The 25,887-nt window shown below is 41.0% G+C and overlaps 1 protein-coding gene across 4 annotated transcripts in view; it reads right to left on the reverse strand.

Annotated features, from left to right (window-relative positions):
- AGL (amylo-alpha-1,6-glucosidase and 4-alpha-glucanotransferase) overlaps positions 1-25,887 on the reverse strand; it is a 354,506-nt gene that overhangs the window by 207,656 nt on the left and 120,963 nt on the right. For 3 of the 4 annotated variants that reach the window (XM_086954603.1, XM_086954587.1, XM_086954593.1), the window contains exons 11-13: positions 15,190-15,329; positions 5,598-5,785; positions 2,782-2,905 (exon numbers count right to left, since the gene is read on the reverse strand). In XM_086954603.1, coding sequence (XP_086810729.1) covers positions 2,782-2,905; positions 5,598-5,785; positions 15,190-15,329 — 452 coding nt within the window. Of the gene's footprint in view, positions 1-2,781; positions 2,906-3,260; positions 3,385-5,597; positions 5,786-15,189; positions 15,330-25,887 lie in introns of all 4 variants that reach the window. The other variant, XM_086954609.1, reaches the window with a different exon arrangement.

Consider the following 25,887-nt stretch of genomic DNA (forward strand, 5'->3'; position numbering starts at 1 on the left):
AGTTGTTGCTTTAAACTAGTGGAATTTACCCACAGACTGGACTAAGTTGCCCCTGACCATGGAATAACTCTAACCATGAAAACTGGTATATAATGGCCACAGAGTTTCACGGTGTCCCTCGTGATAGAACCTACTCATGTTCCACCTCACCATTATATTTATGAAGAATCGACTTTAGTTTTCTTTAGAACGGAGCCTTCATTGGCTGTCTCCTTTTGATCATCAGTCCTCCACATCCTTATTATTACAGAATCTAATAATTTCGTTTTAGAAATTCTTTTTCTGATTTATTATCTTCCTTACTTGGTTGCGATAGCTTTTCCTAGTGTCTTGGCATTTCTCCCTCTCTGCTATACCACTTCCATTCTGTATGTACCTTCCACTGGTTAACTGTAAGTTTAAGACAAAGTATATTACTTAGTTTCAGCCAGCATCTGAAAGCATTTCTTCATAAGTAGGAAAAATAAAAAGTCTTCCTCAGTTAACTTAAATGAACTAGTAGTAGAGATCCAGCATAGCCCAGCAGTCTCATTATCTATTAAGCTATTAAACTTACTTCTATAGCCTCTATTCAGGATTCCAACTCTTCCATTCTTGACTCTTAATCTTTTATTAACTTCTCATTTACCATCTATAGCTTCTCTCAGCGGCTCCTGTGTGTTTCCTAATGGCTGAATATTGCTTTTATTAGCTGCCAACCCTTTTAATTAACAATCTTTCTTTTTCATACACCACTTTGGATAGCTGATTCTGTCAATGGCTTCACTTCTTTAACTATTTTGCTGTTTTTTCATGGTTGTTTTTTGGTGCAACTACAATGTTGGTCTTTTGTTGTTGCCTCCACGATCAACGCAGTTAAGACTTATTCACAGGAGGAGCTCCAATCAAGATTGGAAAATAAATTCCCCAAGATCGAAGTTACCAAAACATCTTTTGGGATTTATTTAATTATTTTTAAAGTAATGCTCCTAAACTGTGAAAATTGGTAACAGATTTATTTTGTCTGCATTCAACAGCTCTGAATTGTTATGCAAGCCAATTTCTAAAAAAAAAGAGCACACTAGCCTGGGAGTTGTAAAAGAAGCATTCTAAGCCTCCTACAAGCAGTTAGGGGAGGAGAACCAGGCAGAAGGTATTGGACATCATCCTACTATTTCCATCTGCAGGTCAAAACTGAGAAATCAAAACCCTTTTGACCAATTAAGGGGGAGGGTGGTAAAGACAATATGATACCTTTCTAGTTTTCTAAGTTTCCCAACATGGCCGTACAGTGTTTATCATAATACAAAAATGCTCAACACAGATTCAGGAATGACAGAGTAAGTAAGATCATTTGGAAGTCTACTTTTGATACCAATACAGGTATAAAAAATTTAACTATACTGAATTTATTTAGATAGTTACAATCTTACATGGAGCAGACCATCCTAGATCTACTTTTAACACCTTTAGCTTCAGTGATGATAACAGGGGTTTCAGCCCTTTCAGGCACCTTAGTGTGGGAAACTAACATGACAACCCCGAGGGAGGCTACACTTGCAGAGGAGATGGATAAAAAAAGAGGTTGAAATATTGAGTAATTAGTAGGTTTCGCAGAGGAAAGTACTGGTCAAGCCCACTATTTGTGCAGGTGATTTTGCCTGCAGAAGCAGGAAAATATTTCTGAAAACCTTTTGTTGCAAGAAATTTCTCTGGTGGAAAAGATATACCGGGGAAACCAGCTCTCAAGTTCATGGAGTTTTCTGGTTTCTCAAAACCTCATCAAGCAAATAATATATATTTTTTCACCTCTACTCTTTGGCCACATGTATAGGGTGAGGAGACACTTCTAATCCATTATCATCGTCTTTATGGGTGATCTGGGACACAATAATTCCTAAAATATACCAGCAAGCCCAGTTTTCGTTTGCATCAATCTACTGCACTAGTCTAAACAAAACTTTGCAGACAGTAGGAAATGTAAAATTTGATCACAATAGGCGCAGCCACTAAAATGTTAGGTCTAATGAGAATTAGGATGGGTGTAGTAACATACTGATCCTAGTCTCAAAAAATGGGTTTGTTTTGGGTGCATTATTTCTATATAATAAGGTGCACTAAAGAGATGCTGTACAACATATTTTAAAACTAAGCATCTCAACTGTACAAACTCACATCAGAAACAGATTTCAACTGCAACAATTAGTACATTTTCACTTCCATGTTAAAACATGTTCAAACAAAGGCTAAGTTATCTTTTAAACCTAACTAAACAGTATTGGGGGGTTTAAGGATACACTGGGAGCAGGAGGCACAATATGGAGAATTAAACCTCAGATGTTGTCCTCATTTTTTCCATACAAGCATACAATAAACTGTGGAAAGCCAGCAGAGAAGTTAGTTCAGACTATCGTGCCTGAAATAATTTAAATAAAACCATAATCTTTGAAAAGTAAAGATTGTTATTGAGTCCCAGATTTGCAAGTGTACACCGTTTTCACTGGGAAAATGGGAGTGATACATACTGTACATCATGCAAGTTGAACTAACATTTCTGAAGTTGTATTCTCTTTTACAGACATTTTCAGGGGTAACGGAAATAGAGAGATCAATTGATTTCAGAAAAAAAGATGTTAGTATATTTTTCTAATAACTTACACATTCATTAAACTTCATTATGAATTTAAAATTGAGTGATCAATTACTTTTCATGCAGCAAATTACAGGTCAGGTTACATCCTCATGTACATATAGTTAGTGCTTTAATTATTTAGAATAAATTAAACACCACTGCACGCCTACCTCGAATTAGGGAGCTTATGCCCAGCCTAGTCACAAAGATATTGTCCAACTCCTCACTTCCAGTAAACAGCTCAGCCACTACATACAAATCTCTCCGAAATTTTCTAGCCGTATCCAGCATGTACTGCAGCAGGCACAGCCAAGTAAGTGAAAAACAGAGGAAGCAGGGAAGAGCAAAAGGGAAGGATGCAACGCTAGGCATGAGTTGTGCAATAAAGGGAATTGCAATGCAAAAATAGAAGAGCAACCATAAAGCAAAACAAAAAAAGCATGAAAATGCAGCCAAAAGAAAACATATTATTAAGGTGAGATTTACAGCAGATACAGTGGTGAGAAAGGAAATGGTTGAGATAAATAAAGAGTTTGCATAGAACAGAGGGTACAAAAGAAAAGATACAAACATTCAGTTAGTTTCAAAGTACAAACAGTAAATAGCAAAACCATCACATTTCTACATAGTTTTTGGGTGCATGATGTACCTCTAATCAGGCTGGTAATTCCCAGGCGGTTGACAAAGACATTGTCGATGTACTCACTGCCCGTGAAGAGTTCAGCTATCACATATAGATTAGGTCTGACTGACCTGGCTGCAGCAAGCATCTCCTACAGATTGTAATAGATTTCTTAATGATTGGAACAAAGCCCTCAAAAACTGCATACTGGAAAAATCAATAACATTGAAGCTTTAAAAGTAATTATCAGGTTGATACATTTATCGATGCATGCTGGAAATTCTATAGTTTCTGATAAAACAATAATAATTGCTATCTAAAGCTCTCATGATATTGTGAAATAAAATTCTCTAATGTTGGAGTGGCTCATCTTGGTCATTCATATGTGGAAGCATTCATTTTTAACACCTAAAGATGAGTAGATGTGCTCTGAGTAAGCACACTGTGCACATATAAGATACATTAAACCCAAATGTAGACACATTAATTTCAGAGCTGAGATTAACACAAACATTTGATAAGAAGCATTCAGGCTTACACATAATCTAACAATTCATGACATGTGGATGGAAGACATTCGTAATATAGAAAACCTCTAGATGAAACTGAGAAATATATGCAAAATATCAGGAGACTCCAGAGCAGCTTAACAAGCTAAAAAAGTTAACAGTTCTTTCAAGTGGCTCCTTTCATGCTTTACCTCCTTTGTCCTCGATTTTTTCTCTGCATAGTTCAGACAACTGTAAATTTATGAATTGCTTTTTTTAATACCATGTTGTCAGCGGATAATACTTACACTGTGACTATTTACTTGGACTTTCTTGACCAAAGCATTTTTAAACAATTTGACTATGGTTGTTATATTTGTTTTTAAGATACTCTTCACTGTTGACTTCTAGAATAATTTGCTTTAAAATCACCCTGGTTGGAGCCATTGCTTAATTTTTGAAGGCCCTGCAGGTGTACATGCGGTTTCATTGCAGCGTAAGGAACTCCTTTGGTAAATACATGTACCCCATTTGTTTAACCTTTATAATGTCAGAGTTTATCTATGTTGTTTATTCCTATATGATATGTCATAAAGTTGGTGGATAAGAATATCATGTTTTCTGGTAAATATTTGAGACAATATGCTACACAAGCTTAGTGAAAACTGAACAATAGAAACAGCGTGATTAGGAATTGCTATTTTTAAGTAGCCTGTTTTCAGGGGGTAACACTTACACTAGGAATATTCAGTTGGGCTTTCTTGACTTTGTTGCCTCTAGGGCATGAAGAAACAAATTAATTATGGTAGTTGCATCTGATTTGGTCTATGTAGAGGAGCTACCTATGTTGGCAAAAGGGCAAACCATTGACTTCTAGAATCACATGTTTGAAATCACATAATTTTGAATTCTAACCATGAAAAGCATATGTGGGCATACAGTTGTGCTTTTGTTATTACCTAGGAGGATCAAATGGCAAAATACAGGCCAGCAAGTACGTATACCAATTTGTTTAGTCTCCAAAAGGTCAGACTTTATCTGTGTTTCGCATTCATCTATGATTCATCAGAAAGTTGGTGGAAAGTAATATGTTTTCCAGTAAATATTAGAGGCATTATGTGTGTATACTTTTCCTGGACACAAAATGTCCCAATTCCATAATGCACTTTTACGTTAGAAAATAGAAATATCATTTAATGTTAGGAAGGTGGGCACTTGAGATATTGTATCCTTTCAATGGTAATTCCATTCAAGCTCTAAGTCAAAGGTTATTTGACATCATGCATAAGCTAGGAAACCAGCAGTAATTCTGGGAGAAACACACTGCAAAATGGAGGAAAGGCTGTGTGCTTTAATAATATAAATAGGATACAAGTATTCTTATATTTGATAGATCTATTTTTTGCGCATAGGATACTGAATATACTAATGTAAACAAATCTGACAAAGAGATAGAATTGAGAAGTGTTGCACTGCTGATGAGCACAAGATAGAATGATTAACATATATGATAGTACGATAAACATTTATGATAATACTGCGATTTTGTTTACACAGCTTTTTGGGTCTTAGTGTGAGTCTTTATCTGCAATTGGTACCTGGAAGGACTGAAAAATAAATATAATGAACTATATCGTGGGTAAAAATAAAATATAAATCTACAGTTCAAAATGAACTTCAAAAGGACCAAGATAAACTTAATGTGCCCCCAAAGCAAATAAGAAAATCACCCTATGGGGTGGATGTTACGAATTTAAAGGAACATACAATTAAGTATCCATGTTAAGTCCATTGAATGTAAACTGGTTGATACATTTTGCCAAGAGGAAGACTATGCACTTTGTATGGATTATTATGATAAGATATCATTCTGTACCTCAGCTACATGGATGGGAGTTGAGTGGCAGTTGTCGAGGCGGACTCCATGGAAATATTTGGCAGTAATCTCGGTGTACTTCCTCATGTGTTCCCAGAGGTAAGGGCAGTCCTCTTGTTTTTCCCCATAACGCAGTTTGACACTATCACCCCAAGCAATAAGTTCCCGTCTGAGGTAAACGTTTGAGCCTGTAAAGAAAACAATAACTCATCACACAGCCTGGTGCAGCCATTTATCAGCACTTTCTTTTCCAGCTGTCAAAACATTTTCATAAAATACAATTCATGTCTGTTACAGAGTTCCCTCAGAAAATTGATTTATTTTCTTTTAATTTTCTTTAACATTTAGGCCCCGCTTTAGAGTTTGCAGACGAGTTACTCTGCCACAAACGTGGCAGATATCCCGTTCCACCGTATTACAAGGGCCAAAGAATATAATGGACTTGTAATACGGCGGACTGGATATCTGTCACATCTGTGACGGAATAACCCGGTCCACCAAACTCTGAATCAGGCCCATATTTATGTATTGGTTGGTAATTCAAGGGCTGTTTTGCAGAACGTCCATGGTTGTAAGCATGGTAAATACATTTTCCGATTAAAAAAAGGATGTTCCTAATTTTTATTCAGTTTGAGTGCCCATTTAAGACCTAAAATAAATCTAATCACTTATTGCAGTAGCAACTTCCATGATCAAAAATGAGCACAACATCTCATACATTACCAGATCAGAGGTTTTGTCAATGTTAGCTAATTATAGGTTTAGTGACATGTTATATCACAGTGGTCTATTGTAAGTTCTTAAGATCCAAAGTAATTGGCCCTAGTGGACCAACTTTTATGGGGTGAAGTTTATAGTAGGAAAGCAAGTGGTTAGTAAACAGCATCATATAGAGAGAAAAAAACTTGTTGAAGTAGCTCTAGTGTTCTTACTCAATTTTTACCAGCTAATTAGAAAATCTTAAGTTACCCAAAACCTCTAACAAATATACTTATGTAGACACACTGTCTTTCGGAAAATGCAAGGGCACATATGGCATTCAGCACTACTCTCCTACTACATGCCCACTGTACCTAAATATGAGAAGAGGGGGCTACCCCTTGTGTTGTATTTCAGAAAAAAATATTAAGACAATTTGGGAATGCTTTAGAAATTTGCCTAAATATCACAAGGAGGAAAGAGAAGCTTTTTCCATCTCACATAAAATCTTTTTTAAAGTGAATGCCCCAACGGGAAATTTCATGTATATAAAGCAATCACATAAACCGGCTTTAAAGCCCCATGCAGTTTATTGCAAGGGACATCTAATAAGCAAGGTGCACCACTTAGGAAAAAACCTCTCCAGACACCAAATACCCCTCATCTTCTTTGTTTACAGTTTTTCCTGCATATCTGATATTAAATGAAGTTGAATTTATTGTATTTTTTATATATACTGTTGCTACATTGCTTAAGTTAAAAGGTATTGACATCTATGTTTTTGAGTGGCTGGGGATGTGCCTCTACTGACTTGGTTGCCTTGAATTAAACCAGCTGGGGTGGGACTATGTCCCTCAAGAGGATTTGCCCTTACCAGGAGGAGGGGGTTGGCGCTACTAGCTATAAAAGCGCTTTACTCATACCACGGCTAGGGATGTGCCTTTACTGAAAATCTTGCCTGGCCTTAACCTGCGGGATGGGACTATGGCCCACACAAGGCTTTGCCCTTACCAGGAAGTGGGGGAGGCACTACGTGCTATTAAAGCACTTTGCTCATACCGCAGCAGGGGATGCACCTCTACTGACTTTGTTGCCTTGCCATAACTTGCTGGGGTAGGACTACGTCTCCAGCAGGTTTTGCCCTTACCAGGAGGAGGGGGCGGCGTTAGTACTATAAAAGCGCTTTACTCATAACGTGGCGCGGTACACACCTGGGTCCATCTTTGCCCTTCATCTCCTGGAGGAGACTGGGTCACCCCTTTTTCGCCTATCATATAAGTTATTGTGTTTGACGTTTTCTACACTTACTTGCCTTGGCTAACTGTGCCCAGTGATTGTGTGAATTACCATCTGTTGGTCACTTGCTACTTGCACATCATGGAGAAGCAGAGGGTCAACCACCCGAAGCCCACGCCGTGCACCACTATAGATGGATTCCTCCGCCCCCTTGGAGGCCACGCCCCCTTCCTTCCCTTACAAATGTGTATGCATAGGACGCGCAGCGGACGCGCGCAGCGGGAGCGCCGTTTGCGCGCCAAAGGCGCGCCTAAGGCAAGCCCGTCTGCGCCCGTCCGCGCCAAGACCACGCCAGGCGCAGGAACCCCTGCCCCAATCCCTCCTAGTATCAGGTATGCACCCAACGACCTTCTCCGAATCCGAGGCAGTTCCGGCTGCTCTTGCAAGTTTGATCTATCAAAAGTAGTCGGCCCTACCAGCTGCACCAAATGCCGCTGGTCACTCACTTTCGACCACGACCAGCCAACCCCCCCCAAACACCAACGACCCTTCTTCACAGGTGGCCTGACAAATGCCCGGTCGATGTGCAAACATAGTCAAGACATTCACGATCTCATCATTGACTATGACCTCGACTGCCTCATGATCACTGAAACCTGGCTCACTGAAGACAGTAACCCCGACATAGCCGTAGCCCTTCCCCAGGGTTACTCCTTCCACAGACAGGACAGACAGAAAGGTAGAGGAGGAGGTGTTGCAATTATACTGAAGAACACCTTTAACTGTCACACCTTCTGCCTTGACCCTCTCATTGACGCAGAGGGATTAGGCTTTTCCATCAAACTCAGCCAATCCCTTTCCCTCTCCGGTGGCCTGATCTACCGCCCACCCGGCAATGCTGCTAAATTTCTCGACTCCCTGAATGACGCTCTAGGACACTTCCTACTCCGTTACCCACACTTTACCCTGCTAGGAGATTTTAATTTGCACCTTGAGACCTTCGCCGACTCTCAAACTAGCAACTTTCTTCAGACACTTGAAATATTTAACCTACAACAAAGTGTCACGTTGCCTACTCACTCTCTTGGTCACACCTTGGATGGTGTTTGCTCCAATTTCCCTTCCATCACCACCCTGCCCCCCTACCCCAGATATGGACTGATCATTGCCTGATCCCCTTCCACATCTCTAGCTGGCACCCTCCTACCAGCAATAAACGCATTCCTCACCATGCTCACTCTACAAACTGGAAAACTGTCCAGAAAAATCTCACTCTCAATCCCTTTTCCCTAACCAACGCCCCCTCTCTATCCGGTAACATCGACAGAGATGCAGACCGCCTTCACAATTGGCTCTCAAAAGAAATTGCTAAACGATGCCCATCCAATCATCAAGATAGAATATTGAAGAAAACTAAAATCAAAGCTCCCTGGTATACTCCTGACTTAGCCTCCGCTCATCTACTCTGCAGGAAAGCGGAACGTAAATGGCGCAGAACCTACGATAATGGCGACCGAAACGCTTATATTCTTCAGAGGAAAAGCTATCTCTCTACCATCAAATCGGCCAAGAGAACATACTACGTAAATGCCATTAAAGAAGCCAGCCAAAAGCAAAAAACTCTATTTACAATAGTAAAGACTTTCACCCACCCCAAAGCTCTCCAACCCGAAATCCCCCCATCCCAAGAGCTATGTGACAAAATTTCTGATTACTTTGACGATAAAATTACCTCCATTCAAAAACACTTCCCCCCTCCCCCTTCAACTCACAAAATCCTCGACCCCGACCAACCTTGCCTGACTGTTAACAGTCTCAAAAACTTCACTCTGGTGACTCTGGCTCAGACCAGAGAAGCGATCCTTTCCTGCAAATCTGGATCCCCCTCCGACCCCTGCCCCCCTAAGATTCTCCATCTCATCATTGATGAGATCAACCCTATTGTCAATGACATTATCAACCTGTCTCTCAGTTCTGGTTCTGTTCCCCTCTCATGGAAAAAAGGCGTGGTCAAGCCACTGATGAAAAAAGCCAACAAATCCCCAGCGGACTTGACCAACCTCCGCCCTATCACCCTCCTCCCCGCCCTGGGCAAAATAACAGAACAGCTAGTCCACAAAGAACTCAAAACCTTTCTGGAATCCCACAACATACTCCATCCCCAGCAATTCGGGTTCCGGTCTAAACATTCAACCGAAACTGCCCTAATCGAACTGACCGACACCATTAAAACACTGCAAGACCAAAGGAAGAAGGCCATTCTGATCCTTCTTGACCTTACGGCAGCTTTCGATACCATATCCCATTCCATCTTGATCAATAGACTTATGGACATCGGCATCACCAACTCAGCCCTATCATGGATCAGATCTTTTCTTAGCGATAGGTCCCAAACTGTCACCCTGGGCTCCTTTCAATCCAATAAGAAAAAGGTGTCCTCCGGAGTCCCCCAAGGGTCCATCCTAAGCCCCCTCCTTTTTAACATTTATCTTATCCCCCTTCTCACCCTAATAGAATCATTCGGCATAACTGTCACTTCATATGCCGATGATACTCAGTTGATCATCCCCCTAGACGACAATTCCAACAAGGCAGAGCTCAATCTTAAACACTGCCTAACTGCAGTATTCCAATGGATGGACACTAACCACCTCTGTTGCAACTCAAATAAAACTGAGATCCTCCCCATTGGAAAGAACGCTTCTTTCTGTCCCGCCCTGTGGTGGCCTGACAACTCTGTTGCTCCCCCCCAGACCGTCTCCTCTGCCCGGAACCTCAGGGTTCTTTTTGACTCTGACCTTTCATTCGATCACCATGTCACGTCCGTAGCAGGAAAATGCTTCGGCATAATCAAATCCCTGAGAAAGTTCTTTGATTTTCTCCCCCTCGACTCTAGAAAAACAGTAACAGTAGCCCTCATACTCTCACGTGTAGACTACTGTAACAGCCTCCTGGCAGGGACCAAGAAGTCCACTCTCTCTGAACTTCAAAGTGTTCTACACACTGCCGCCCGCCTTGTCCTAAAACTCCCACGCAAATCCTCAATCTCCTCAGCCCTGAAGACCTTACATTGGCTCCCCTTGCACAAGAGAATACTCTTTAAGATTCTCACCGTTGCCTTCCGAGCCTTTAACAAAACAGGTCCCTCTTATCTTACCAAGCGCTTCCCACATTACAATCCGAGCCGTTCCCTCCGATCTTCTCAAGAAAACTTCATGATCTCCACCAAGTTCAACCTGAAGTCTAAAGGCGGAAAAACCCTTAGCACCCTGGCTATTAGAGCCTGGAACAGCATGCCGAGACACCTCAGACTTCAGACACTTGAGAAACCCTTTAGGAAACTTCTCAAAACTTGGATTTTTAATCTCTCCGACGACTGGACTAAAGCCTCCATCTAGTCTTCCCCCTATCGCTCTGTGACCTGGTTTCAAGGATTTTCAGCGCCATGATGCTCCTTCCGGAGCAAACGCCGCGCTCTATAAATACCCCTGCAAATATCCAAAATATCCAAATACAACAATCTGCGGTGGTCATCAATAGGGAAATTGAAATTACCAAGCGTTGTCTGTCATCCTGCATTCCCCATGTGCCTGAAACACCTAGCCATCTTGCTGACCCAACTGGGTGCTGTGCTGTTCCTGTTATCTCTAATAGTGCCGCTACCATGGATCCTGCTGTGCTTGGCATTCACCCGGTGAGGCTTAACTCCCCTACTACTCCAGCCAATTCTAGGAAGTCCAAAAGCCTAAGGGGGGGGGGGGAGAGGAAAAGAGTGGAAATGGGGGCCAGATTCAAATGTCCGCACCTCTCTGTAGCCCTGCTAAGCCCAGCACGGGTTTCCAACTCTGTCACTAGCCTTCAGGCAACCAGTAACGAAGGGCTTATCACTCCTGACTTAGCTGAGGTATTGTGCAGGAAAGCTGTGTCCTCAGACGTGCACACTGGAACCCATCCTGGCTCATCTTGCAAAGTTGGAGGGAACACTGATCAAGCTGAGGGGCATCTCTTTGGTGTTACATCGTGCTAGGCTACAGCCTATCAGCCCCACTGACGAACCTTTAGCTCTGCTCTATCTCTGAAGCCCCCCGCAACAGCCTTTCTGGGTAGAGTGCCCAGTCAGAATAGGTTGAGTTGAGTACAGCGTCTAGGAAGGGCCTGCAGGCTTCCTATACAACTGACGAGGAGGCACGCATCCAACATCGCGGGCCTCATGGCCCAGTAAACGCCTGTGTTGGGCATACTCTGCCATCATTGTCTCCCAAAGATCTGTAGCTGAATCTCCAGCCTCAGGCAACCCCCTTCATTGTTATCTTTAAAAACATCCCCGCTCGCCCACAACTCACATAAAGACTATGATCAGCTGATCAACAAAGTGGTGAAATGGGCTAATGGCATATAGGGAGGGATATTGTTGCTACACAATCATTAACTTTGTTCACAGAGTTCCGTACGTTTATTCATAGTCCTAAACTGGATTGCATTGTCATAAATTTTAAGGACAGGGTGTGGCCAAGGTTAACTTGTCTAAGCTGTTGCTTGCTGGGCTATACTCGTTGTCCATTTTGGCACTCCCGATTAGTTAATTCTATCAACCTCAGGTTAATATGTCGAACTTGCTGTCGGCCAGGTTCTTCGTTTCCTCCTTTCATAGGTTTGACCCTACCTCGCAGTTAAATCAAATGAACTGGACAGAGGCACCTCGTGGAGGGTTGATGGATTTCTGAGGGCTGACTTGGGTTCTACGACCACTCCAACTGCCAGTTACCGTCCTTCTTCCAGCTTGGACCTGATAAGCAGCAGCTTTTCTCCTTTACTGATAGCCTCATGGAACATGGCAGGCTTGGCAAGCAAATGGGGGAGCCCAGACTGGCATACATTTATGGACCGCTATGCTGTCATTTGTTTGCAAGAGACATGGCTCACTGACTCCGTATTTGTGGATGGTTACGCCACTTATTTTACACCAGCAGTCACAAGTACTATGGGAAGGGCCAAGGGTGACCTCATACCTTTTGTATCTTTGTCATTCCCCTACCCAGATTCTATGATCAAACTTATTTAGTTGCAGTGTGCAAACATCCTAATGTTACTCGTTCATGTTTATAATAATGTTTTGACACTTCAAAGGTGGACGTAGCCAGCATGCTGCTCATGGATATTTATAAATGTGTTAGTAACATCCAAGAGAGCATTGAAATGGTACTCCTGGGGGACTCTACTCTGCGAGATTGCCAGCACTTTGCAGCTAACGTCTGAGAGCTGACGGATGACACCGGGATCCCATCTCCCATTTTGCCCACTATCCTCTCGGGGATGAATTTAACATTTTGGTTCCAGTCACAAGGCCCAACTTTGTTGGGAAGTGTACCGTCAGCTACTTTGATTTTATTCTATTCTCACAAACACTGAGGGATTGGGTGCTGAATTATCTTCGCGCTGATTCACCCCTTAGCGATCATAGGCTGTTGACTCTCTCTACTGATGCCTCTCTCTTTTCTAAGATGCCTACTGCGAGTACAACTTGTGATGTATCATTCTCTAAGAATAGAGAGGTGATAAGGAGCTGGTTTAAGTTAGATGCAGTTTCCATCCTAGATAATATGTTGCCCTCTTCACTCCTGAGTTACCTAGGGGATGATTATAAACCTGGGTCGGGCTAGAGCTTATTAATAGCTTTGAATTGCAGTTTGCCCCACGATCTTATTGTTCCAACTAATTCAGGTGACAGGAATCTGGTCAAGTGAATTGATGTGATTGTGCTAAGTGCCAGAACCAACAACTGGCGGCCCATAGGAAATCCCCCAGAGACTAGTAACTGCTGCGCGCCTACAGACATCTATATAAGCAAAATCTCATAGCTTGGAAGAATGCCATTAGTAGGAAACTTACTCTTCCTAATTACAGGCCAGTGAGCTCAGAAACAGTAAGGCCTTCTGGATACAGTTAACCACAACTATTTTGAGAACACCAAGGATATGTGGGTCTTGACAGCTTTCTGAAGCTTGGCTGTCCCATTTAATAAATGTTTATACTATCCCTGACATCGAAGATACCTCCACTGGATCTAAAGGGGAACCCGGTTAAGACACATGTAATGGTTTTTGACACCAGGAAAAATGAAAATGGTGCCTCTACAGCAAATAGCAGGTTGTGACCTCGTAGCTGGGGAACTGGGTTTGAGACTCAGCAGGGACGCTCAACATCCTGTGATTCTGGGCAAATCACTTAATCTCCCCGTGCCTAGCAAAAAAACATTGTGGCCGTCTGTAACGCAACTGGTGCTCAAGTAAACCATCTGATACCTTTGTGTCTAGTACGTGCTATATAAAACTCCCCCCAAAAATTTGCAATAAAGTTAGCTCTGTCTCCAAGTTTTCCAATATAGGTATCCCTTTTAAAACATCTTAGGTGGGGCCCCTTAAAAACCTGTAGAGGTGCTAAATTCCTTAAGGATGTGGAGGCAGTTTTTTGTTTTGCCAATAGACTAGGCAGTAAGCCTGTTAGGGACGGAGTGGCTATATACAGAGCCAAGTGATGTGCTAATGCGTCTAATGGGGATTGGGTGTGGGGCGTTGGTGACCAAGAGGGTGCGGAAAGAATTAAGAATAGTTGTAATAAAAGGCAACTCTTGCTGTGCTCAAAGCTCCTTTTATTTGCCACCCTGAGGTGGGGTTAGGGTACATCAATGATTTTAAACACAACCCCTCCTCTTATGGACTAGGAGTCGTGCTCTCTTGACTGCTTGAAACTCAATCGAGGTCTAAATATCCCCTGGATTAGATCCATTTATAATACCTGCCTCAGACTGGGCCAGGAAGATCTCTTTAACTTACCTGGTAGCCTAAACGTAAGCTCTTATAGCTCTCTAAAAGATGAGCGCTTAGCCAATTGTCTGGATATCAGAGTGAAGAGGGAGGCAAACAAGATTACTGTGAAGACTAACATGGGCATTTGTACAAACAATGGTATTGAACTGTATCTATCTTGGGGGAGTAGTCAGCATCACAGATTTCTGTTAGCTAGATTCAGACTAAGCACAGTACAGTTTCTAGTCACCTTCCCCTCCCAGGGCTCTTACTTGTTGACTTTACCTATTTGCCCTTGCGGTGATCCTTTTGCAAAAAGCACAATACACTATGTTTTTCTGCAGGTTTTATTCAGTTCTGAGGAAGCATTATCTTTTACATTTTTTTTAAACTAGCTAACATACGGTACTGTAGAACCGCTTTTGCCTACTGGCAATCAATACCAACTGTGAAGATCTTTTTCTTAACTGATGTTTACATTCAATGTGCCATTAAGCAGACGGCCTCTATAATCATGTAATGAGTTCGCTTCTTTTTAATACTTTTAGCCTGCAAGTTCTTTTACTACTGACTTTCTTGTAAGATTACAGAATGTTTAATGTTATCAAGGTTTATTGATCAATTGCAGCATGTTTTGTGCTTTTATGCTTGCATTTATGGTCTAGCTAGACCGAATAAAGGTATTCTGACTGACTGAGTGGCTGGAAAGTAGAAGCCACTTTATTGATAATAAAGCATTAAAAATGCGCGCAATGTTTTGAAACAGTTAATTATAAATGGCCAGTCAGCAGCTCCTGCATAATTGCCTTTTTATATTGTAATGTTCCCATCTAAATACCAAATGTACACACCTTCTTCCGCAAAGTTACGGAGTGGATCATCGCCCATGACCCAGCCATTGTGAGCTAGAAAATGGCATGCTTTATTTGGCTGATGTATCATGGATTCTTCCTGCTCCAAAGTCATCTCTTTAAATCTGTAAGTGAAATACCTGTGGACATAAAAGACATTTATTATGTTAGAGTTTATGCAAGGCTCAAAACCAATTTCTTTGACACATCCGAAACTTAATCCCTGTTGCAAAAGACTACCAAACTGAGAGAAGCAGATGAAAGTAGTAACCACACACCAGGTTTATGGACTTCAAAATCTTGCCCAGTAGTGAGATTTCAAATGGCTAACCCTATCCTTATATAAACAAGAGGAATCCTACTTACAATGACTGAGAGAAGTGTTACCCACAAGAGTGTAAATAACAAAAAGTGAAAAATATATCTTAAGTGTTTCCGCTGGAATGATTCCAACGGAGCAGTGTGTGGGGTAAGACGGAGGACAACTCATCCTGTGTTTATTGCACAAATAGCAATCAACCCCCAGACGTTCAAGAGTGCTCAAGAAGCAAGCAAGCTATATCTAATGAGTCATGCAAATGCATGTATCCGGAGCCAAAAACCGCTGTAGGCACAATGTAGCCTATATTTTTAAACACTTAAGATATATTTTTCACTTTTTGTTATTTACACAAAACATTAACAAACTAGTGAAACGTGAGGAAGGAGCACATGCTCCGAAACATGTCGACGCACACATGAGGTACTGTCCATAAACACGACAGATAATAACCTCGCACTTCACTTCTTTTAGTAGTACCAGCCCGGGGTTGTGAATAAAGTTTTTTCCTATACACCCACGAGCCAGGTACTGTTTAACCCTTCACTAAATCCCACCACTCACATAAATATCCCTCTCAGTTACACCACACGCACCACAGTCATTACTATCAGTGCTCCCGCGTAGTCTTAGGTCGCAGCACGCCACATCCCGTTAGAGGGGTGCGGAGACCCCTATGATGAAGCATGACAACAAGGAGCCTTTTGGTGTGTGAGGGGTATTTTACACAACACTAAGTGCTCCCACACTCTTGTGGGTAACACTTCTCTCAGTCATTGTAAGTAGGATTCCTCTTGTTTATATATCGATGCCCGTGGAGTAAGAATCCTACCTCTTTACTCTACCTCCCTCCTTTGTTAACTTCGCGTAACCCTATCCTTAGTCATTATCTAATTTAAAGAGAGCTTCCTACAATGCCTAACCTTAAATGGCTGATATTGCCAGCATTAGGACTTTGATGCTCTACCAAAAAACTAACTGTCTATGATTAAACATGTAGTGTACAACTAACTCTGCAGCGATTGCCACATCCTGTCGAGATAGGAATGCAAGATGAATATTCAGAAGCATATGCACAAAGAAATATAAGTTATCATACATAAAAGAAAAGAATACACAGAGAGATAATCTAGGTACAGTTAAATGTAATCATGTGAGGTTTACAATATATACATGTATTTTAGCTTAACCCACAATGTATGGTAGGGTTCTCAAGTTATGCAAAAAACAACCTTTGGTCGCAGAAATTCAGGAGTCATTCGTAACAATACAGAATTCAGTATGCCAAAAAATAATGGCAACATACATGTATAAATAGATATATATATATTTCCAAGAGTATGACAATAGGAGACATCCACCCATGAACAGACCATGAGGCAAGCGGCCCCTCTGGATTCTGTAAATTTAAAGGTGGTACACTGCAATGCAGCATGGTTTAATCCACAAATGTTTTTACTCATCCAAGCATGCATTGTTTACTTCTGTGATGTGCCACATGTGCCACGATTGCACATTCAAGTCCTACACATTCTTTTACTTTTTAAAATATCGGCTGCATGATGCTCATGTGGTTTTATTTGTTACTGACTGTCTACCTTAATATTATGTTTTATCTTCCCCTCTACTCAGGTAAACTACCTTTAATTTAACAAGCAGAGGTAGGTCCTCTCCTGTACATTCACAAAATAGACTAACATAGGGATCCTTATAAAAGCCCTGATGTATGCCTAAGACCTTTCTTTGGATAAGTGTGGGCAGAAACATGTTGGCACCACAGAGGTATGTAAGGGCATGATATCCAGCAACCTCCTCTAAACATACTCTTTTTGTATTTTTATTCATACCTAGGGTACCACCTAATAAAGTATTTCTTGGGGTCTATACCAAGGTATTTTTAGTTTGAAAAAACTGCATCCCAGATAAATGTCCAAATAAATATTTTCTAATAAGTCCTTCAAGATAATCCCCCTTCAGGTCGAGTCCGCCATGGTAGTATCATCTTACCAAGGTGGGATGAGGTGGCCTATGATGAAGCATGCCACATTACGAAAGTAAGAACACCTCATCCAATTCTTGGAATTGCCTACATTTTGAGTAAGTAAGTTGCAGAAGTAGACAAGAATTCTCAAAATAAGTATTAATATCCATAGCTGTACCTATCTAACCAACTACTGTGTCAACATGTGATGTGATAAAATAGTGATTGACATATTCCAAGAATGAATAAAAAATAAAAACATAGAAGATAAAAAGGTAAGGCACATTGCAGCATGTGTCTGTGTACTAACAGTAACCTACAATAATATTTAAGCTGCACTGTCTTCAGTGTTCAAGTTCAAAATTCCACAGTATGACAGCTCAATTACATTGCCCAATGAAAGATGTTCTGAAAAAAATGAGGATGCTGTACGATCCTTTGCTGAAATTTTAGATAACACTAAAGACTGCTTACGAGCTCTGGCAAATGGGCTCATAAAGACAGTCCAGGTGGATGATCAGGCGTTCTAAATCACAAGGATGTGCCTACTCAGCTTAACCATTAATTATCTCTCAACAATGAAAATTTTACTAATTCCCATAAAGGATGTGTTTTTGTGGGGCTGCAGATTTCAAAATTGTTTTGGAAGGCATACATGTATGTGGGCACCCATATATTTGCATTACAAATTCATGAACCACTGCATTTTCTATTCAGTGTGCTACGGTATGAGCATAATCTGGTCAAAAAAGTATTAAGCTGCTGTGGGTGGGAGCCTTAGATGCACTGCTGTCTGTGCTCTCAGAAACACGAGTGAGCCCTTAAAATTCAGTGTTCACCGGCCATTATTAGGGACTGTGCTACAAACTGCATTGGTGTGAGCTGCAGAAAAGAGCAAATTTGGCATGCATATGACCTTACTAAAGAAAAAAGAAAAGTATCGCAACATAACAGATTATTTGTGATCAAATCTTTCCCAGCGCTTGTCAGCCGCACCGGGCCTAATTAGGGCACTGAAAAATACCGGGTCCCAAATTAAAGAAGACTTAAAAAGTTGTTTTGCTGAATATAAGAACAATGTATAGATAAACTGCTATCTGAATGCATTTCCGTCCTTATTGCTGAATGGGCTATGAAAGGAAATGACGGACATTAACACCGAAGATTGGTTGATCAAACAAAATGAAAGCCAAGGAGATGCAATTGTAATATTTTCTCAAATGATCCAGTTTGGAATTTGTGACTCCAAATGGCTACAATCTGCCATATGAAATCCTAAATCAAATAGCTAACCTCTAAATAGGAGGACCTGGAAAACAGATTGCACAAGGGCAATATCCACATTAAAATCTGAAGGAAGATACAGAAGGAACAAATGTAATTGCGTGCCTTGCGGAACTGTTCTGGGCCAACTTGGAAAAAAGACACCAGCAACGCTATTATCATCAAGTGGGCACAAAAAGTGGGAAGTAGAGGAGAAGATGATACCGCCCCTAAGAGATGTAGTTGTAGAAATGGTGAGCTACTACCTAAAAGAAAAGATCTTGGTTAAGGCATGGTAAATTAAATATCAGTCTTCCAAGATCTAGCGGCTACCATATTGTAAGGCAGAGGAATTTTTGTAAAGTGGTGACGCAAAGTCACCTTTCGCATTTGCATCTGATGGCATACTAACTTATAACATGAATAATAACTGCTTATATAAGTACACATGTAAATTTACATTTAGACTGATCATAGTGAGTGCATTTTAAATTAACAGTTAACCACAGACAAGTGCATTGATACTAAGCTAGCATATTTTTGAAGTGGGCATCAAAAGGCAGACTCTGTGGCTCAATGATTAGAGCGGCAGACCCTGATGCAGAGGTCTAGCCCGGGAGCAGGGTTCAATATCCCGCCACGGCGGGTCTTGGGCTCAAAATTCCACGGATCTGATAATTCTCGCCTCGGTGCCTATTCCAATCATGGAGTCCCACTCTGCAACTCTGGGCAATAGCTTGCTTAATCTCCACAACGGCCCCCACAACGCTAAGGATGCCTGGCCTCCACCTTGGGGGTGCCCAGGAGTGGACGCCTCACAGGGAAAGCCAGGATGGGTTCCACAGCGGTATTCGTACAAGCGCCTTGAGACCTTTGCGGTGAGTAGTGCGCTATACAAGTATCAATTTACATTTACATTTTAATAAAATGTTGGATTTTGCTTGCCGTGCATAATCTTTTTCTCGTTCCAGGCACAGAAAGTTGCTGTAATTATATTATTGTTGCTAGAGCATGAGTGAAGGTCGTTTATATTGCAATCTAACATGTCGGACAATGATTCTTGGCAACTGCATAAGAAGGGAGGCAGAGTAGGCGAAAAAGTCTTTAGGTAATATTGTGAAAGCTGTGATGATAGAAAATTCTTCAGTGTGCTAACCAAGGGACGGAGAAAACACAACAAGAGGATAGACGGAATGATGAAACTTTTCAACAACTCACCACCAGTCAAGAGATCTAGGTTTAATCCATTGTTCTTTTGCTCACTATGCCAACCCAGTTTGGACCCAACTATATGCAATCAATTTTGACCCTGCTCCACACGGGAACAGTCCAGCGGAACTGCCAGGCAAGGCCCTTCCTGGACCGGAAACAAGCATCCTGGGACCGGTTTCAGGGTATCTCCCCTCATCAGCCAGGCGACCACGAAATCGGTCCCAGGATGTTTGTTTCCGGTCTATGGAGGACTTGAAATAGCAGTTCAGGTTGGACTGTTCCCACAGGGAGCAGGGTCGTAGCTGATTAGCATATGGCTGGGTCCAAACTGGAGTGGCGATGGGAGCAAAAAAACAATGGATTAAACCTAGATCTGTGACTGGTGGTGAATGTTTGATTTGTTCAGCATTCCATCTATCATTTGTTCTTTCTGCTTTTGTCGCCCTAAGTGGGAAGGGTATACCCAGACGTGGGTCTCGTGCTCACTGACACTGGATTCAAGCTAGTCTGGCTGATGAGGACTGTTAGCCCGAAGCCGGTCCCAGGGTGCTTGTTTCCGGTCCAGAGAAGACCTGGCTTGGCATTTCGGGCTGGACTGTTTCCATGTGGCACAGGGTCAAGGCTGATTTGCATATAGCTGTGTCTGAATTCGGGTGGTGAAGTGAGCTAAAGAATGATTATGGATTCAACCCAGATCTGTCACTGGGGGCGAGTGTCTGAAAAGTTTCAGCGCTCCTTCCATCATTTCCTTGTGTTTGCTTTGTTCGTCCTAAGTTGGCAGGGTATGCCCAGACGAGAGTCCCTTGTTCACTGACACTGGATTTAAGCTAGCCTGGCTGATGAGGGCTGTTAGCCCGAAACCGGTCCAGGATGCTAGTTTCCAGTCCAGGGAAGACATGGCTTGGCAGTACGGCTGGACTGCTCCCATGAGGCACAGGGTCAAGACTGCTTTGCATATAGCTGTGTCTGAACTGGGGTGGCAAAGTGAGCTGAAGAACGATAATGGATTCAACCCAGATCTGTTACTGGGGGTGAGTGTCTGAAAAGTTTAAGCACTCCGTCCATCATCTCCTTGTGTTTGCATTGCACTGAGCTTTACTAACTCTAATAATCTTACCATAATCCTGTCTCTTACCTATAATTTCTGATCTTTGGTTACTCCTCAAGGCTGAAAGCAGAGCGTTCTTAGCGATTTTGCATGAATCATCAAACCATTTGTTCGTGCTCACTGAGTAAAAGGCCATACTCTTTTTACTCCTTTTCGTGAATTTATTTCCCAATTTCTCAAAAAGATTATTATGGAAACTCGGTATTTGAGGTGGAGGCAAGCTCTGCAGTTCAAATCATTCGAATTCACTAACAACAATACTATAAAGGTCATAAAGATAGCTTACTTGGATTTAGACGCAACCTACCATCTGACATTCCATTTGTTATTAGTCGAGGCAAGAGGAGTGAATAGCAAGGGGTAGCCTACACATTACTGATCCTTTATCATTGGCTGTTCCCACTGGAGTATAATTGGTAAATGGTCGCTCTCGGAATGATCAGTAACTTTCATGTCACTAATTTCATGCCACCTCTGCAAGTCCATCAGTATGTATCAATGTGGTACAGTTAGCCCTCATGAATGCAGATTTAAAACCCGTATCTGAAGGAAATCCTCCATTGCAAGGTCTCAAACCATATGAGACATCAATTTCCACAATCTGAAGAGCAGCTGAACTCATCTTGTGGGGGGTTTCTACAGTCAGGGTAATAGGGAACACCCAACATTCGTCTTCTATCCTTAATAATTCCAAGAGGTTGGCTGCTTTGAAAGTTTTGACAATTTAGGTTGCACAGACCTGTCCGTCGGGCTGTTCAGAGCTTTTCTTTTCCCCATGTTTCTGCCAGCAAGCTATGCAAATAAAACACTACACCTTCGGGAGCTTTGCCGGGGCACGTCCCGACAACTCCGTAATAGGGAGTCAGGCAGTCTGGGATTTTGAGTCCCCTTCATCGCAAGTCCTGCGCTGCAGTGGTGCAGGGCTGGTTTTATTTGACAGGTGGAGTTCTCCCAGAAGCCACAGCCCACACCAGCTGGGTAATCCCAATACAGGCAGTCTGGGATTTGGAGTCCCATTCAACGTGCGTCCTAGGTCTATTTTTTTTTTTCAGGATGAATATATATCACTTACTCCAGATATTGAATAAATGGCACTTAATTCTGTATGTTATCATCAATTTTATCAAATTAATTCTGGCAGAATTTGAAGGTAAATTTCTTACCATTCAGAGAGGGATTTGTGATTCATTTGCTCTGGTGGACATGTAGTTTTCCGGTGAACTAATGTGCTTTATTGTATACTTGGCTGCAAGTTTAACTTAATATTGGCAAATGTTTTTGTATTCTTTAATTATGTCTGTATCAGTTCAGTATTAAATCATTTTTCAGTTTTTGTGACTACTGCTGATTTGGAAAACAGTTTATTATTAATTGAAGATCAACAGAACATCTTTAGGCTTTGAAGCAGCCCTAGGTTAACCTGTATTGCATATAATTTGCACTTAATTTAAACATACTCGCAAACTGCTTTTATGTATTTTGCTTTAAATGAATTGCAACCTAATGATTGTAATGGTTTTTAGTAACCGAGAAATAAATGCGACTTTGACTTGGCTATTAGTGAACATAAAATTATTCTCTATGCAGACGATGTACTCCTAACGAACACAGAACCAAACACAACACTCCTTGCGGTATAGGACGGACAGGAATGGACGGAAAAACATTTAAGACATTGAGGCTACAGGAGTGTCTTATGCTAAAGGATCTTCTTGAGAGATGATGTTTAGTCTTATATAAGGACTATAAGCATACCCTTAAAGTGAAGGAAGAGGACAGACTCCAATACATTCAGCTGCAACATTGGGCACTCCCACTACGTAACAAAGTAGCAGCCATGAAACAAATCACTGTCTTTGAAACATTTCTCACCAGATTTGAATCCACAAATTATTTAGTTTCAAACATTTGGAAAATATTATCTAAAACAATCTTAACAACAGAGGAAATTTGAAAAATAATGGAGATACCAATTACAATGGGAGTCAAAGCTGGCAAACTATGCCTAAAAACCTTCGAAGTCTACATCAGTAAGAAAATGAATATGAAATCAGGATGAGGTAGTACCTTACTTCTCATAGACTTCATTGTGTATATGTGAATGTATGATATAAATGTTGGAGATGTAGTACTGAAGTGGGAAAGATGCTGGGTATTTGGTGGGATATGTGACAATTCAAATATTTTACAAAGAAATATTGAATCATATAGAAACATGATGGGGATTCCGATTGTTTGGAATCCAGAATAAACCCTGCTAAATACCTGCACTGTGGCCACATCACAAAGTGGTATGTATGCAAGGTTTAATTCCTCCACATGTTCGGGGTGGCTTAGTGATTATTGAAAAAAAGAAGTTGCTAATAGAAACTAAACTAGATCAACAAACATTAGTGGGTGTTCTTAAGACCAGCTTGTACACAACATGTAACAAGAGAAATTAAACCAAGGGGCTAATATTATATGAATACAAAGAACAATGTTTCTCTCAAATTCCATAGACTAACAATTATGAAGAATCCATGAGGTAAAAACAAATGAAAAGCTTTGAAGTTTACGTAGACAAAAGTCTTAGAAGGGTTTCTTTGAGACATTTATTAGGAATTTGATAATTCGTAAAAAAAGAAGAATCTTTACACCGAAATGTAAAAACACGATGGATTCCCTATTAAGCAAGCAAAGATGGACTGCAGATACTCGATAACAAAGGTTAGACCTATATCAAAATAAAAACTAACACAAACGTTTTCTTTGCTCCTGTTGCTCACAGGCCAAAACTGAATTTTCAGAATACCCATGAAATCCTTTTGTTGAAAGACTGCAGACGGAATTACTGATTTTCCGAGATGCTACTTCACAGAGGTAATTATGAAGTCTGCATTTACACACTAAAAAGAAGACAAGTGAGAAAGAAGAGACTTGTCCATCTAGCCCTACAGCTACAAGAGGAATTTCATATGGAACTCAACATAGGATAATTTTACTCATACTATTGCATGTCCTCCGTTCTCCTTTCTCCAACAGTGTTCATATCCTATTTCTCAATAAATTCTTCTATTAATTGTCCCAATAACACTCAACCATACAGCCTTGAAAAAACTATTGTTTAATTGCAAATGATGTCAGATACTCGCGTTGACTGAATTTTCTGTGAAAAGTTCAGAAGGGTTGAATATGTCAATATTAATAAAAAATATGTTTCCAGAAGGTATGAAGGGAAAACCATGTAGGCTCTCTGCTGATCTCTTGTACTGCCACTGCAAAAGGATGTGCTCTAAGAGCCTATTGTATTTATCGCGGGTGAAAGGCAGGATACTCTCCTTTAGATATATTTTACTTGGTAAATACTTTAATGTTGAACACGTTGATGTTTTCTGTACATTTGCATGAAATCAAAGAAGCTTCACTTCATCCTTTAATGGATGAAAAAGCATAACGGACACCGGAGTTTTTATGTACAGATGACTATGAAACTGAGAGATGTTCTTTGGAAGATAGTGTGGTTTAACAGAAACAAACTCTTTTCATTAATAAATTCAAAAAGTGCTCAAATCTTTCATGTTTTATGAAAATAGAACTTTCATACTTCAGAATTGGATAAAAATGATTAAGTATCACAAAAGTAGAGTAAAATGTGAAAATAATGTTGCTGGAGGAATTATAATTATGAACCTGGGGAAAACACAGAATACTTTTTTCAGAATACCCAACAATGAAAAATGGTCCTAAACCTGAACAAATGCATAGTCGATCAATGAAAGACCAAAATGTAACGAGCTTCATGTAAACTATGAAAACAAGCATTTTTGGTTGGGCTCAGACTTTTAAAAAATGATCTACCATTGTTCTGGGTTGTACTATAACGTGGAGGGTTTACAATTAAGTGTTTCAATCTTCCTTCATATCTTAAACATTGATGAAAAAAACACTTGGCTGAACAGTGCCAGAGATGGAATAAAGAACTCTGATTTTGCTCTGTGTGAGAGGGTTGTATGAGTATTATAAGGTGAACGAGCAGAGGTTTGTTGTAATATTCTATAAGCTTTGAGTCATGTAGACGAGGAGGCGTGGGTCTCATATTTTTAAAATTTTCATATTTCATCCTAATGTGAAGGGGGAGGACCCGCAGTTTTTATCTAGGTGTGATCCTAGCAAACCCCCCCATATCTTTGATCACCAGAAGATAAAAGTAGCCCTAATGCAGTGCTCTGGAAACAAAGCCCCGGACTATACTGTACCCCTAAAGATTTCCTCCTTGATCAGCCGGACCTATGGGGTCCAGTGCTGACAAACTTCTTTATTATTTAATGTTATAGCTAAGGAGGGTCCTCCACTCATGGAAGAAATCTATTTTAGCTCCAATTTATAAGAAAGGGGACAAAGCTGAGGCCAAAAATTACAGGTCAATCTCGCTGCTCGATAGCACAGCTAAATGAATGGGAAGGGTTTTATTAAACAGACTAGAGGAGTGGGCAGCCATCAATACGTTTTTAATCCCAGTGCAATATGGTTTTAAAAAAGGTATGGATTCTCAGGGCCAGTGCCTTAACTTGAGCCTATTAATCGTCAATACTCTCAAGTAAAATCTGAAAGATTGTACTTGGCGTTTATGGACTTGTCTGCAGCGTTTGACTGTGCGGCACATAAACATCTATGGAGGATAATGGAACAAATGGGCATAGATGAGGCTATTATATATTTTATTAGACAGCTCTACTCATCAGCCATGGCCTGCGTCAGATACGGAAGAGAGGGGGAGTGAACCAGGTCATTTCCAATTAACAGGGATGTCCGGTAGGGTTATGTGCTTGCCCC

This window comes from Lissotriton vulgaris, chromosome 1_1, assembly GCF_964263255.1.
Source record: "Lissotriton vulgaris chromosome 1_1, aLisVul1.2, whole genome shotgun sequence".
Taxonomy (NCBI): domain Eukaryota; kingdom Metazoa; phylum Chordata; class Amphibia; order Caudata; family Salamandridae; genus Lissotriton; species Lissotriton vulgaris.